The sequence below is a fragment of the Chaetodon trifascialis genome, chromosome 2 (genome assembly GCF_039877785.1).
Source record: "Chaetodon trifascialis isolate fChaTrf1 chromosome 2, fChaTrf1.hap1, whole genome shotgun sequence".
Classification (NCBI taxonomy): Eukaryota; Metazoa; Chordata; class Actinopteri; order Chaetodontiformes; family Chaetodontidae; genus Chaetodon; species Chaetodon trifascialis.
The window spans coordinates 12,726,300-12,740,484 of NC_092057.1; the positions used below are offsets into that span (position 1 = coordinate 12,726,300).

The 14,185-nt window shown below is 41.2% G+C and overlaps 1 protein-coding gene across 1 annotated transcript in view; it reads left to right on the forward strand.

The window, feature by feature from the left end:
• The window catches only part of prss12 (serine protease 12), a 23,700-nt gene extending 11,591 nt beyond the window's left edge, over positions 1-12,109 (forward strand). The window contains exons 9-13 of the mRNA XM_070971252.1: positions 1,644-1,849; positions 2,637-2,715; positions 3,406-3,528; positions 8,458-8,753; positions 10,735-12,109. Of these exons, the coding sequence (XP_070827353.1) occupies positions 1,644-1,849; positions 2,637-2,715; positions 3,406-3,528; positions 8,458-8,753; positions 10,735-11,066 (1,036 nt within the window). The 3' untranslated portion in view covers positions 11,067-12,109. The remainder of the gene's footprint in view (positions 1-1,643; positions 1,850-2,636; positions 2,716-3,405; positions 3,529-8,457; positions 8,754-10,734) is intronic.
• Positions 12,110-14,185: the final 2,076 nt, after the last annotated feature.

Consider the following 14,185-nt stretch of genomic DNA (forward strand, 5'->3'; position numbering starts at 1 on the left):
TACACCTTGTAAACAGCAACTGACTTGAAGGCGAAGGGAGCTTTTTTTGTCAACCTCAAGCCATTTATTTTGCTTTTGTGTTGTGCTGTTTTGTTCCTGCCGCACAAATTTGTATGTGAATGTGTAATATCAGTTTCAAAGAACAAAATGAATTCATGAACTCACATCATAAGTGTGTCTCTGTGGGACAGGAATGGAGGAGGTTTTGCTTAGATTGGGGACTTTCTTGAGGTTTGTTTAAACTGAAATAAGTACCTATTGCCTGCAGCTCATGACCTATCCATGTGACCTTGGCTGCATCTTTTCTTTCATCCCCCCTTGCAATATTTGAAACAGAGCCTCTAACAAAAATTCCATTTGAAAAATGGTCATCCAAAATTTAACAGATAATTTATGGCAAATAGACGGCAAATGAAATATAATGTCTGAGAACACACTTGGCTTTCCTTTAAGTATCCAGAGCGTATTGTGTTTCATTTTTTTGACCGATGTTGTGTTAACTGTGTGTTTCCACAGAAACACACCAAGCAGGCTTTATGTCAGTCTCTAGGCTTAGCTCCAAGTGACTTGGAAGTTCAGCCCTTGCATGCTGAATGCCGCTCAGGGAGCTATTGGAGACACAGACACAATGCTAGATGTCTCAATAAGAGACTTGAGATTCCCCGTGGAGGATTGGGGATACAAGACCTGCCACCCGTCAAACCCCAGGGATGCAACATAAGATCCTCACAGTCAGTTATCTATCAATCTTAATTAAAATCACCGTTACAGCCTACACAGACACACACACAACCATAACGCTCAGGCCTCTGTGTGTTAGCTTGTTGCTAATTAAAGTCAGAGGTGAGATCGTGATACAAATACTGTTATCAGATTGTAAAAGTGCTTTGACCTGGTTTGTGTCACAGCTGGAGAATGTCAAACCATAACATCTATGCTCACATGTCATCACTGCCTAGAAGTTTATGCACGCACACACACGCACACACACACACACACACACACACACACACACACACACACACACACACACACACACACACACACACAGAAAGATGTTGCTGCTAAGCATTCAAATTGATTTTTTTTTGTTGGTGACATGATTAAAGGTAATTTGGAATAAATAAATTTACATGCTCAAAATTTTGAATCACTTAATCAAAGAAGTTCAGTTTGTTCAAGGGGCACATTTCTGCAGTGTGAGCCTCTCTCCACTGCCCACCAGTGGAGTGAAGAATTTAACATAAAATTTAATTATTAGCTATCAGGCTCTCAGTGAAGCCTCTGAATGCATTTTTGAATTGTTGTGTCCACAGTGAATTAATGTCTCTCGGTTTGGTGAATCTGGATGTTCTCAGATCTTAGTTTAAGATTACAGGAGACCGAGCATTTGGCATCTTTGAAGTTTGGAATAACTTATACCTTCTCAAGACTAACTTAAATTACCCTGCTTTTCTTGCTGTTTTTATTTTTTTATTTTTGCTAATGTTTTATTAATTTTGTTGCTCATGAATTCATTGCATCCGTTTTTTATATTAATTACTTTTATTGTGAAAAGCTTTTAAAAAAGTAAATATATTCAATATGAGCTACAGTTTTCCAGTTTGATATAATTTTGAGTGTGTCCTGTCTGTCCTCCCCAGTGGGGTGGCGAAAGCCCGGGTGATGGCGTACTTTGGGGAAGGTACGGGGCCCATCCACGTGGACAATGTGAAGTGCAGCGGTGAGGAGCGATCATTAGCAGACTGCATCAAACAGGCACCAGGGACACACAACTGTCGCCATAGTGAGGACGCTGGGGTCATCTGCGACTACGGCGAATCACAGCCCACCTACAAAGAGGTCAAAGGTCAGTAAGGTCTGGGTTTTTTTGTGGCTCTGAAAGAAAATGGAGCTCCTGTGATATATTCAGAGCATCTGCTTGTTCACTGAGCATGCAGATGGTCCATTTTATACTACATATACTATATATATATATACTATACTATATATATATATAACATACTATAGTGTGTTTAGACAACCTTTCCAATATGTCATACACTGAAAACATTCACTGAAAATGGGAAAACGAGTACTAAAGAAACACTAGGAGGTAAGTTTCAGGAAAGCAGAAGGGACTTCTGTGTGTGTGTGTGTGTGTGTGTGTGTGTGTGTGTGTGTGTGTGTGTGTGTGTGTGTCCAGATGCTAAAATGGAGAGAGCAATGTTATTGCTTCACCCTGTCTGTCACACATCAGGGCACACTCGTACAATGCTATCCGTTACCTGCACATATGCTATTACTTCCATGTGTCACATGCACGTACTGTGGAACGTCAAACCAGTGCAGGAGGGTGTCTTGTCTCTTCAGTATGATAAATGACATCTTCTGAAAAAGCACTGAAAGTTTGCGGATTTTAACCTCACACACACCCACAGACTATGAAAATGATCTCTCATTTATTTTATTTACTTAACTTTAGGTTTACTTGACATGCACTGGTAAAAGATGAATTTCAAACATCATTGTTTTTCCCCCAGTCTAAATATTTAGTAAGAGCAACATATGAGCTTAAATGTATGGTTTAACCATCATCAGCCTCCCACATACTCTCACATATACATACCCAATGCTTCCTCTTTTGTCTCTGTCAGACCCTGTCAACTCAATCTGCGGTCTGCGGCTCAAACACACTCGCCAGCGCCGAATCATAGGAGGAGAAAACTCTCTGAGGTAAGCTGGAAGGGACAGGAGGGATTAATGAAAGCTGGAGAGCGCCTGCCAGAGACCTATAGACTGAAGAATATTGGGCACATTTTCAAATCACCAAGTCTTAGATGGAAAACAGCTGATGTGAAGCTACAGACACAGAAATAACCAACTTTGTGTACTTGCAAACATGAGCATATATTATATGTTGATTATTTCACTCACCCCTATATGATATTATTATATAGGGGTGAGTGGAAGCATGCAAATGAGTGAAAATGTTAATGTTAAATGTCATATAGAAGGATTTACACTAAAGAGAAACATGGCCAACTGGACTTAAACAAGACAATCCTGTGGTTATGACTTTGTCTTGCTATGTGTGTGTGTGGGTGGGTGTGTGTATGTGTATGTGAGAGACAAAGAGTGTTTGGGAAAAAGTGCACGCGGTCATATCTATGGGTCGATGTGAAGCCAAAGGATGTGTTTCATACCGAGTATTTATTTGTGTGAGGATGTTTAGATGATATCCTGCATGTTTACTGCATGTAAACTAATTCTGTCAGCCAGGTCTACTAATGTTTAATGTCACATAATAATCACATAAATCATATTTGGTTAGAATATACTGTATGTGTTACTATGTTGACTACCTGTTTTATAATTGCTGATGTGTTTGTGTGCATGCTCGGCTGCGTGTTCGTGTGTCTGAAGGGGGGGCTGGCCCTGGCAGGCTGCGGTTCGTTTGCGAGGATCTCGAGGAGACGGGAGGTTGGTGTGTGGAGCGACTCTCATTGACACATGCTGGGTCCTCACCTCAGCACACTGCTTCAAGAGGTCAGACACACACACACACACACACACACACACACACACACACACACACACCACACATCTGCTCACACACGTGTGTATGTCTCACAGTTTGAAATATCGTGTTCAATTTTCCGACGCCAGTTAATGTCATGCAACAGGTTCAGTGGAACAATGGAATAAAAATATTCAAGGAATGAAATTACTAAATTGGATAAAATTATAAGTGGGGACAATCTACTATAAATGCTGTAAAACTAAGAACATAGTACAGATTAAGATGTCTAGATGAGATTAAAAAAAAAAAAAAAAATAAAAATTAAGATTTCAGTGAAGTGCAGTTCAGGCAAATAAATCCAATGTCACAGCCTGACAATCAGAAATGTTAACCCAAGTCCAAGTCTGCCCAGTAGGCCTATGTGCTGTATGTGGACAGTTTTGTGATCCAAACCCACAGACAGAGAGGGAATAATTGACACAGAGCCAGCCAGGAAATCATAACATTCCTTCACTTATCTGTTTACTGGCCTCTCCCCTCTTGTCCTGGCCACCGCTCTTCTCCTCATGTCCACAGTGCTGGTCGGTCTGCATTACCTTGTGCCTGCGTCCCCAACAGGCTTTGCAGTTCCCACACTCTTTAATCAACAGATGAGTGAAGGTCTGGACCCTGTGCACCAGTACAGCGATTGCTTGAGCGTCTGCAGTTTGTCTGCAGTGTGGTCCTATTCTGCCTGTGGGTAATTGCCCATCACATTCTGCATTTCAGGCAGGGAAAACAGGCAGTGCTTTGATAACCTACTAAAATCTAAAAATGAAACACAGAAACATACGGTAAGAAATAAACACACGTGCGATCGAAACATGCAATGATTTAGTGCTCTAACCTCACTGTGAGTGTGAGTTTTGAAGTTTAATTCATGGAAATGTGGATGTGCTTATGCATACCCTTGCCTCTGCTTGTAGTTTGAGATACACCTGAGCTACACAGCTTATTTACTTCCAAAGTATATTCAAGTCTGACAGAGATATGTGAACCTCAGCAATGTGAGCAGTAATCAGTGGTGGTTTGGCTGTGGTGCACGAGGCAGGGAGTCAGCAAGAGTTACTTCATCTGGTCTGGGGGGCCCCACATGGCACCACCAGCATGAAATCCATCACATAATGCATACAGCAGAGAACAGAAAAAAAACAGGGTTGTGAGAGCACTAACCCTAAAGTCTGCATCTGATATTTCTACAGTACATGTAAGGCTGTCAGGCTGTAGTTTCAGGATAATAACTTTTGGTTGCATTGCCACATATTAGTTCCAAGCTTCTGGTTTGGTAGGAAAACCAGAGCTCTTTAAAGGCTCCGGCAGCTCCACCACTATAAATCCTGATATTTCCACATTAAAGAGAGGAAGAGGTCATTCACTAAATCCTTTCCACTACCATTTCTCGAGCCATTCCCAGGCTCGCTTTCCACCGTCAGAGTTACACTCCTCATACAGGAACCTCCACTCTGCCATGCGACCCTTCCATCCCCTTCTTTTAAATGACACACACAGGAAGCACACAGATGTGCTCTACTGTGCTGCAAATTAAAACCACGTGGGATGTAGCAATCAGGACTTATGGGACTGATTCATGCAAACACTGTGAATAGTTGACCGCGATTGCAATAGCTGATTGAAATGATGATTCTCTATTAATAACGGTCATTTAAAACCGCTCAGTAGCTGCTATAATAGCCATAGTAATTATTCTCGAGTATGACACTGTCTGATTGTTCAATAGTGTTCTTGTGGGTGCGTGTCATAGTTTGTGCAATAGTAAAGTATAGGCTTCATTGAAACAAAGTAATTATATGGTTTATATATTACTCATGTACTGCCTCTGGCTTTGCATTTTATGAATGATTTTTAATGACTGATCATAGCTTGTGGAATTCACCTGTCAGAGCCAGACTGATGACAGTGTGCTGTGCACTGACGTATTACACTGCATGTGCACAGCACAACTCTTTCCAAGTATAACAGTTTATTACTCTGTTAAATGTTTATTGTTGTTCAGAAGACACTGTAAGTGTGCACCTAATACCACACATTTCTAAATGATAGACATTATAAAGGATATTTTTAGCTGCATCTGTCGGATATTTGTTACTATGGACATTGCAAGCAGACAAGAAAGGTCAGCTATTACAAAGTACAGTCTGATCACATATCAGCCTTCAGAGCTCCAACCTGTTTGCTTCAGCTATGACAGCTTTGAAAAGTAATTTGCTCCATGCAAGCCGGAGCACGCAGACCAAGATAGGGACTTCCGACTCAAGAGTGTCACCTTTCATATATGGAAACCAAAATAGGCTGATACTCACACAGCGCACAGCAACAAACAAACAAATACACTCATGCTACAGCGATGGAGACCCACTTCTGCCTGTTGTAATGTGCACACAAGTGCAGATGATTTTGTAAAGACACGTTAAGGTGCAACCATTGAACGTAACTAACACGATCGTATTACCTTATCGCTTACACTACCATTAGTAGGTTCATAAAAATTGACCTCTGGTCAGTGGTCACATGGTGTCAACATTTTAAACCTATTTATACCTTGTCGCTGTACAACTGGGGGCTTGCTAACAGTAACAGAACTCCAGCAGATTTTTAACTGCTTTTAGCTCCAACAACAATGTGTGAAACGTGACTTAGGTGTCACTTCACACTCCATTCTGGTCTTGAGATTTTGCCTTTTTCCACAACCTGGTAGTCTTGTACCAACAGTGAGGCAGTCTAGCTCCAAACATGTGTGTGTGTGTGTGTGTGTGTGTGTGTGTGTGTGTGTGTGTGTGTGTGTGTGTGTGTGTGTGTGTGTGTGTGTGTGTGTGTGTGTGTGTGTGTGTGTGTGTGTGTGTGTGTGTGTGTGTGTGTGTGTGTGTGTTCGTATGAGTAGATGGGCATGTACTGTACTGTACGCAGATGACTGGTCAGCAGTGTCTCTGCTCTGCCAGGAACGTCATGGCATTCCCAGGTCAGGAGATCTTTCCGGAAACACTGTACCAGTTGTAACTGGACACAGACACTTGGCTCCATCGAAAGGCCTCCCTCTTTCACTCCTCTCCTCTCCTCTCCTCTTCCCTCCCTCCCTTTCCTTTAGACCTGTCTCTGTCCCTGACTTCCACTGCTCTCCTCTCATTTTCTCCCACTACATTTCAAAAAAGGCCAAACATCTCCGAGCAAATGGAAAGCGTGCAAAACACTTCATTCTGTTAACCTATGAGTCACATAAAAGCATAAACAAAGCATAAACTGACAGATTTATTGTTATCATTCTTGCCTAAACTCATTCTCTGTCCAAGTTTCCATTTGTTTAGCCCCTTGAAGCGGTGCAAGCAGTGTGCAGTGCAAGCAGTGTGCAAGCCAACCCTTTTAGTTATGATTTAAAGTGAATGTCAATGGATTTTTTACATTTCAAAACTTCTGCTGAGGTATTCAAATGAAGCTTTTTTTTTTTATCTTTGAAAAGCTTAACGCCAAAAAATATGGATTGAAGCAGAGTATTTCCTCAGATGAAACATGTTGTGTATTTTGGAAATGATTACATCTATCTGTTTTCAATAAATTCTGACTTTTTGACTTTGACTTTGACGAGTTGGAGACAACCCTGTGCAGCCACCACTGCAATCTAATTCTACAGTTAGTACAATACTTATATTAGGGTAGCCTAATCTTCAACTGCAACTGTGCAGAAGGACAAGGTTTAAACTGAATGAATACATTGTTCAGGCTGATTTGAGATTTATTGCAGTGGATTGTTATTCTTAGGCAAGAGAACCAATCCGTCTAAATGGAGGGGAGTCACCAGGCCGACAGGTCATGCAGATATCGAGCAAAGAATTCAAAATTCAGGATAATACCAGAAAATAAGTACTAGGAATTTCCTGTGGTTATTGCACATTTGCCAGTAAGTATCTGGAGATCTGGAGCAGAGAACCGGGTATTTATCTTGTCCTGGATGATGAGTGGATGGACTGCAGCTGTGATGGCTGATTGGCAGCAGGAATCAGGTGTAGGCGATGAGTAGATGGAGGAGGAACCACCCTGGCACACACACACACACACACACACACACACACACACACACACACACACACATACACAGACACAGACAGACATAACCACAAAGAGGGGACTAACATGACACAAAAGGAGAGGGGAAAACACAGGGAGACACAAGAAAAGGGAGGGACAGGCAGCAGAGCCTTAACATAGACATGCAAAAAAAGAAGAAGCTGTGCAGCATTTGAATGTTGGTGTGGAATGTCAGTGTTGTGAATGAAGCGTTGAACGACTGGGTACAGCCCTCAAAGAATGTGTAAAAGCATTAAAACACTGTTGTGCTGAAGAAGGATAGGAGGTATAGTGGAGAGAGACCATTTCGCTGATTCAGGACTGTCTTTAAGGGGAAATTAAATAGAGAATTAACAAAAAATAAACAAGAAAAGTCTAAAAAAAATGGCCCAGAAATAGTAGATTATTGAAAGGAAAGATCAAAATAAAAAATATTTTCATATGTATGTGTCATACTGCTTTCCAAAGGTGACCACCAGGTCACCCTTGAAAATCAGGCAGATTGGTGAAACGACCATGAGACCCTTGCATGAGTATGTCACTATTTCTCATAAGGGCTAAGGTATCCAAAACACGGCTGGGAGAACAATCCTCTGAAGCCTTAAATGTTTAGAAAAAACTTGAAGTCTATTCCACTGCTCACAGGCAACTGGTGCAGATTTTATGACTGTCTGACTACGTTTTCCAACTCCAGATGACTTATTGCTGAGGTAATGTCCGCCAGAGCTCAAATTTCTACTGCTGATGGTTTATGTATCAGCAGTGGGATTGCTCACACACACACAGACACCTTCTGTTTAACAGCTTCTGTCGATCCATCCCTCTATTCCTCTCTGCAGGTATGGAAACAGCACCAAGCTGTACAAAGTTAGAGTGGGCGACTACCACTCCCTCGTCCCTGAGGAATACGAAGAGGAGTACGCTGTTGATCAGATTGTCCTCCACCCAAGCTACCACTCCCATAGCAACGATTACGACCTGGCCTTGGTTCGTCTGTCCCCAGGGGCGATGGGTCAGATGCCTGGAGAGTGTGTGTCATTCAGCCGTCATGTTCTTCCCGCTTGTCTGCCCATGAAGAAAGAGAGGGTGCTCAAACAAGCCCGCAACTGCCACATCACTGGCTGGGGTGACACAGGTGAGGGTGTGTGGATACGGTGGCCCCGGAGGTTCAAAACATGACATCACGTTATATACTGTATGAAGTCTATTGTACATATACTGTAACCACACAGTATTCCTGCCATATGTGAGTTATTTTGAAGGTCAAGTGCAAATGTTGATAAAGTAGAAGTGAATCCGCCTTCATGCTCTGTGTCTGTCTGTACACTTGACTGTGCACATGGACACACATCTGCTAGTGATCTTTAAATTACATGCTGATGTCATTCATCATAGCCACTTAGTCACAAAGGGCTACAGAAGGTCACAGTACACGCTTATGCAAAATCACACACTCCCTGTTGAGAGGCCAGTGTCTTATTTTTCTTCATGACGGTTGAATTCACGCATGAGTGTGTGTGTCTATGTGGGTGGGAGTGAGTGTTTTTATTAGTTTACTTATGTGTGATGATAACACAGAGGCTATTTGGAGTGTTTGACGCTTGTAACGGCTGTTTAAAAGAAGGCAAGATGTCTGCTTTGTACAGCTGTTTACATCTGGCTATCTGCCACTCTGATATCTCACTCACACACACACACACACACACACACACACACACACACACACACACACACACACACACACACACACACACACACACACACACACACATAACCACAACCTCACCCTTCATCCTAAAATTTAATGATGTACATTATGGGGACCTGCATTTTGTCCCCACAAGTGAGGCAAGTCCCCACAATGTGACTGCGTTAACATATTTATGTCCCCACAACGTGAGGAATACATGGCCACACACACACAGACACGCGCTTGTACTTCTATACTTACATAAACTTGTATGACTAATCATAACCACTACTCGCCTAACCCTAACCTTTACCTTAACCAAAACTTTAAACCCTAAAATGTAATGATTTCCATTACGGGGACTTGTGTTTTGTCCCCATAAGGAAGGTGAGTCCCCACACCGTGAGTAATGCATGTACATACATATACAGAAGTATATGATATGGGGGGATAGTTTGAACCTCTGCAGACATTTTAGTGACAGGGTGAAGCTCCTTACTGAAAAAAGTGACCAGTGACAGCATTTGTATCAGCTGAAGCAAATTTCTGCATGAATGGAGACACGGGAAAAAATATGTACTAAAATGGGAACTACAATGAAATGGAAGAAAACAGCTTTTCTTACACTGCAAATTAGAGGCCTCTGCCTGAAAAAAAATCAGAGAGCCTTTGATAAGAATGTGATAAATGAGGTTCAGTCAAGGGGAATCTGCTGCCTGTTGGCAAGGCACAGCAAACATGAGAAAAAAAGTTTAGAACAAATCCTGCACACGGGAACACTGTGCTTCACATCAACAAATGTCAAAACAATTTGAAAATAGTATAAAGATTCAAACAGGTCAGCAGTTACAGAAACCCTTTCGCAACTTTAAGAGTCAACGGCCATGCTGGTGGCTCTTTGAGTCATGCTTTGAGCTAAATGCTAATGTCAGCATGCTAACATGCGCACAGTGATAATCTTATTATGCTAGCATATTGATTCTCAGCAGGTGTAATGTTTACCATCTTAGTTCTGTTGATAAACATGCTAACATTTGCTAAATAACACCAAACACAAAGTGCAGCTGAGGCTGATGGCAGTGTTGTCAGTTCTGCATGCATTTCGTCATGAACCAAAATTTTTAGATCAACAGAAATTTTGTTCTGATGATGAGACCACTTGAAAAGTCAGGGGACCAAAGATTGTACATCCTCTAGGAATCATGAATAAGCTCTGCCATTTAGCCATGGTGGTTAAAACATAAATATGAAATTACTGAAAAGTTGCAAACATTAGCTTTGAGGCTCAATGTAAAATGTCGAATTTCAATCTCCAATTGCACAAATCAGCTAATCAGTCTCTGACCTTTGACTAATAACCACATAGATGGTCAGATACACTCTTTCAATACTTTCATTCTAAGCTAAGGCTTTCTCTCTTTCTCAGGCCGCTCATACTCCAAGACCCTGCAGCAGGCACCCATCTCCCTACTTCCCCGTCGTCACTGCCAGGAACATTTCCACGGTGCTTTCACAAGCCGCATGCTCTGTGCTGGCAGCATCCAGCCGGAGAGGCGTGTGGACAGTTGCCGTGGTGACAGTGGAGGTCCACTGGTGTGTGAGCGTCCGGGAGGGGGTTGGGTGGTTTATGGGGTCACGTCCTGGGGCCATGCCTGCCGGACACAACAGTCCCCTGGCGTCTACACCAAGGTGTCTGCCTTCAGCTCCTGGATACGCAAGGTGATTGGACGTGATGACAGAAAAGAGATAAGGCGATGAAAGGTGACCTGACCTCTTGACCTCTTGACTCTCAAAAGACTTACTTGTTTGGTCAGGTGACAAGTGGTACAACAATATATTTCCTCCATGAATAACTGTCATAATGCTATGACCTGATTATCCAGTCATGTAACTTGTAACCTGACTTTCAAATGGAGAGGACAAGGCAATGGTGGACTTTTTTCTCTAGAAATCTTTTATATTTTTTGGAGAGAGGAAGAGAGGATGTCTTTTGCTCTCATCCAAGTCATGAGCACTTATTTTAATGGTTTAATATTCTCAAGAGCGGTAAGATTTTGGATGGTATTGAATCTCACCTCAAGAAAACAGCGTAACTTAAATATGTTTTGTGACATTTCATACTAAAATGTTTTTTTATTTAATCAAAATAATGTTTTCTGTGCTTGCCTTTGTCATATTGTAATTTATGGTATGAAATATGTGATTAAACATGTCGAAAAGGGACCATAGTGTTAAAAAAAAAAAACATACAGTATACATGCATGCACATATGCATACACAGTAAGTAATGGCATGCTATAAATTTGCGGACTTGCACCACAAACCCCCCTTTAGGTACTTAATGCATGATATTCAGTGCTTATGTGTTAAGCATTCTAGTCATATTGACATTTACCAAAGGGAAATATGTCTCAACCTCATTTCATTCTTGTGTTCTTTGTTTTACTGTGTAAAAAGCAGATATCAGGTCTTAGTAATTACTCAGGCATTTCTAATTTATCTCCAATCAGTATTTGTCTTCGTCTCAGTGCTGCAGAGAAAGGAAGGAACTGAAGTGTTTCTGAATCAAAGCACACAACAGAATCGATTTGTCATATTAGCACTGTTAATTCATGTTGTTTTATTTCTGGTGGCATAGTTTAGTGTTGTCAAGGTTTTGACACCTCTGAGGACAGAATCTGGTACACTTGAAGAAACACAGAACAGATAATACAATACACTGCCTTCTTATTTGTTGTTTACTGACCGTGTGTTATATTTTAATGTACTGTAACATTTCCTCATAAAGGTAGATTTTGTAAGAAGTCTGAGTCTGTCGTGGATTTAGTTAAGACACTTAATAATCTGCTTGTGTAAAAGCATTTTGTTGTTACTGTTTATACTTTCAGAGTGGTTGTTGCGCTTTATTGTACACGTTCTGTCATTTCCACACATGTGAAAGGTGACAGCAGCTGGAACTGGCAGACCTCTTTCAGGTTTGTGTCTGACTGCAAACTGTCAAAGTGAGCACCACTGTGTTGGACAATGTGTATGCACACACACCTACACACAGTGTGTGCAGGAATGGCAGCCATTTACTGAGTTGCCCTCGTTTACAAGTCAAACATGGCACGTTGACTCAACACACATTCGAGAACTGCGACCAACTGTTACAGTCAGAAGCTGCATGACATCTTGGCAACATCCATAAAAGTGTCCCCATCTTTCCAGCATTTGTATTTAATCCTCAAGCACTTCAAAATATGTTGATATTTCAGAAGTTATTGTTTTACCTTTGCTTCTTGTATCAATGCACTGTATTTACTGTACATTTACTAAATGCCAAATACTTCCCGGACAGAGAAGGTCTTCACATCCAACAGAATAGCACCATCTTGTGGTCAAACCATCACATTAGACTGACTTCTGTAATTCTGATTTGTTGCTTGTTATTTGTTACCTTGCACTCACATATGGACTTAAGTGAGATAATGATTACTGCCACTAATATTATTATCAAAATGCATACAGTACCATAAGACAACACTTCAAATGATGTTGAAAGGCATCATAATAACAATGAACTTGCCTGGCGCTGAAGGTGGTGACTAATGTCATTCCCACTGTGGCTGTGCCTTCACTTCATTTTAAAATATTGAATTTATGAGTAATTTATGAGCCATGTCGCTGAGAATAAAATGTCATCATGCATTACTGCCTTTGTACCTCTGAAACTCTCCCTTTTCGCCCTCATAGAGTTTTGATGAAGCACAGTGACGTTACACAACAGTTTTTAATCAAAACTGAATTATGTATCAACCAGATGCCATGGTTGCACAATAGTAGTTATGCAAAGGTATTTTTGCACACACATGAACACAGAGGCAGATAATACATTTTACTAATGAGCACAGAAGGCACAGCATGTGGCGGGGGGTGTTTATGGGAGCAAATCCGCAACCTGCAACTCATAATTTATCTTGTTTTACATCTGCTAAATTGATTGTCTGAACTCCCAAGAACTGCCATGAGCTAGAACAGTTGCCCTTGCTGTCTGACAGCACCCTCCTATGGTCATCGTCCCACATTACAAAATCCCCAGAGCTCATGCAACATGGTAAACAGTCTGAAAAATCAAAAAACTGTTCTTATTTTCAACATGCACGATTAAACATCACATTTTTTAAATTACTATCAGTGTTCTTGAATTTTGTAACGTTTGCAATTATTAGTACAAAACACACACACACACACACACACACACACACACACACACACACACACACACACACACACACACACACACACACACACAAATTCGTTTGTAATGTGTCCTGATTTTAATTATGCAGTTACAAAATCTAAATATTGTGCATAAACATTAAAATAATGACTAGAGGAACCAGACAGCATTGCCCCTTTTTTGTCCTTTACGTTTTGCTATCCCCACTGCGCCTCCAGCTATAGCTTTCTGCACTAATGAGCTTATATTCGATGTCACCAGCAGTGATGCAGAACAGAAGGTCTCATTATAAATGGATGATTTATTTCTACTCATATCTATTTCCATCCCTAAAAGTATGGCAACACTTGGGAAAATCAGTCGGCAAAGATCTAGAGATAGTGATTAAACCTGAATGAGTGATCTCATGCACATCAAATTGGCTGCTAGAAACGCCCTCCTCAACCAGCTTGAATGTTTATAGACGCGTGGTTTGTGTTACTTTTAGACTGATTATATCTACATCTGCCACACTTGAGTGTCCTACCTTCATCTGGAGCATGGACTCTCTTTTAAACTTTAATCTTTGAAAGTGCAATCTCAAAAAGTTGTTTGGGAGTACTGAAAAAGACGATGCAACCACCTAAATCTTCACATGGCTTATGGCTGTCTGCTT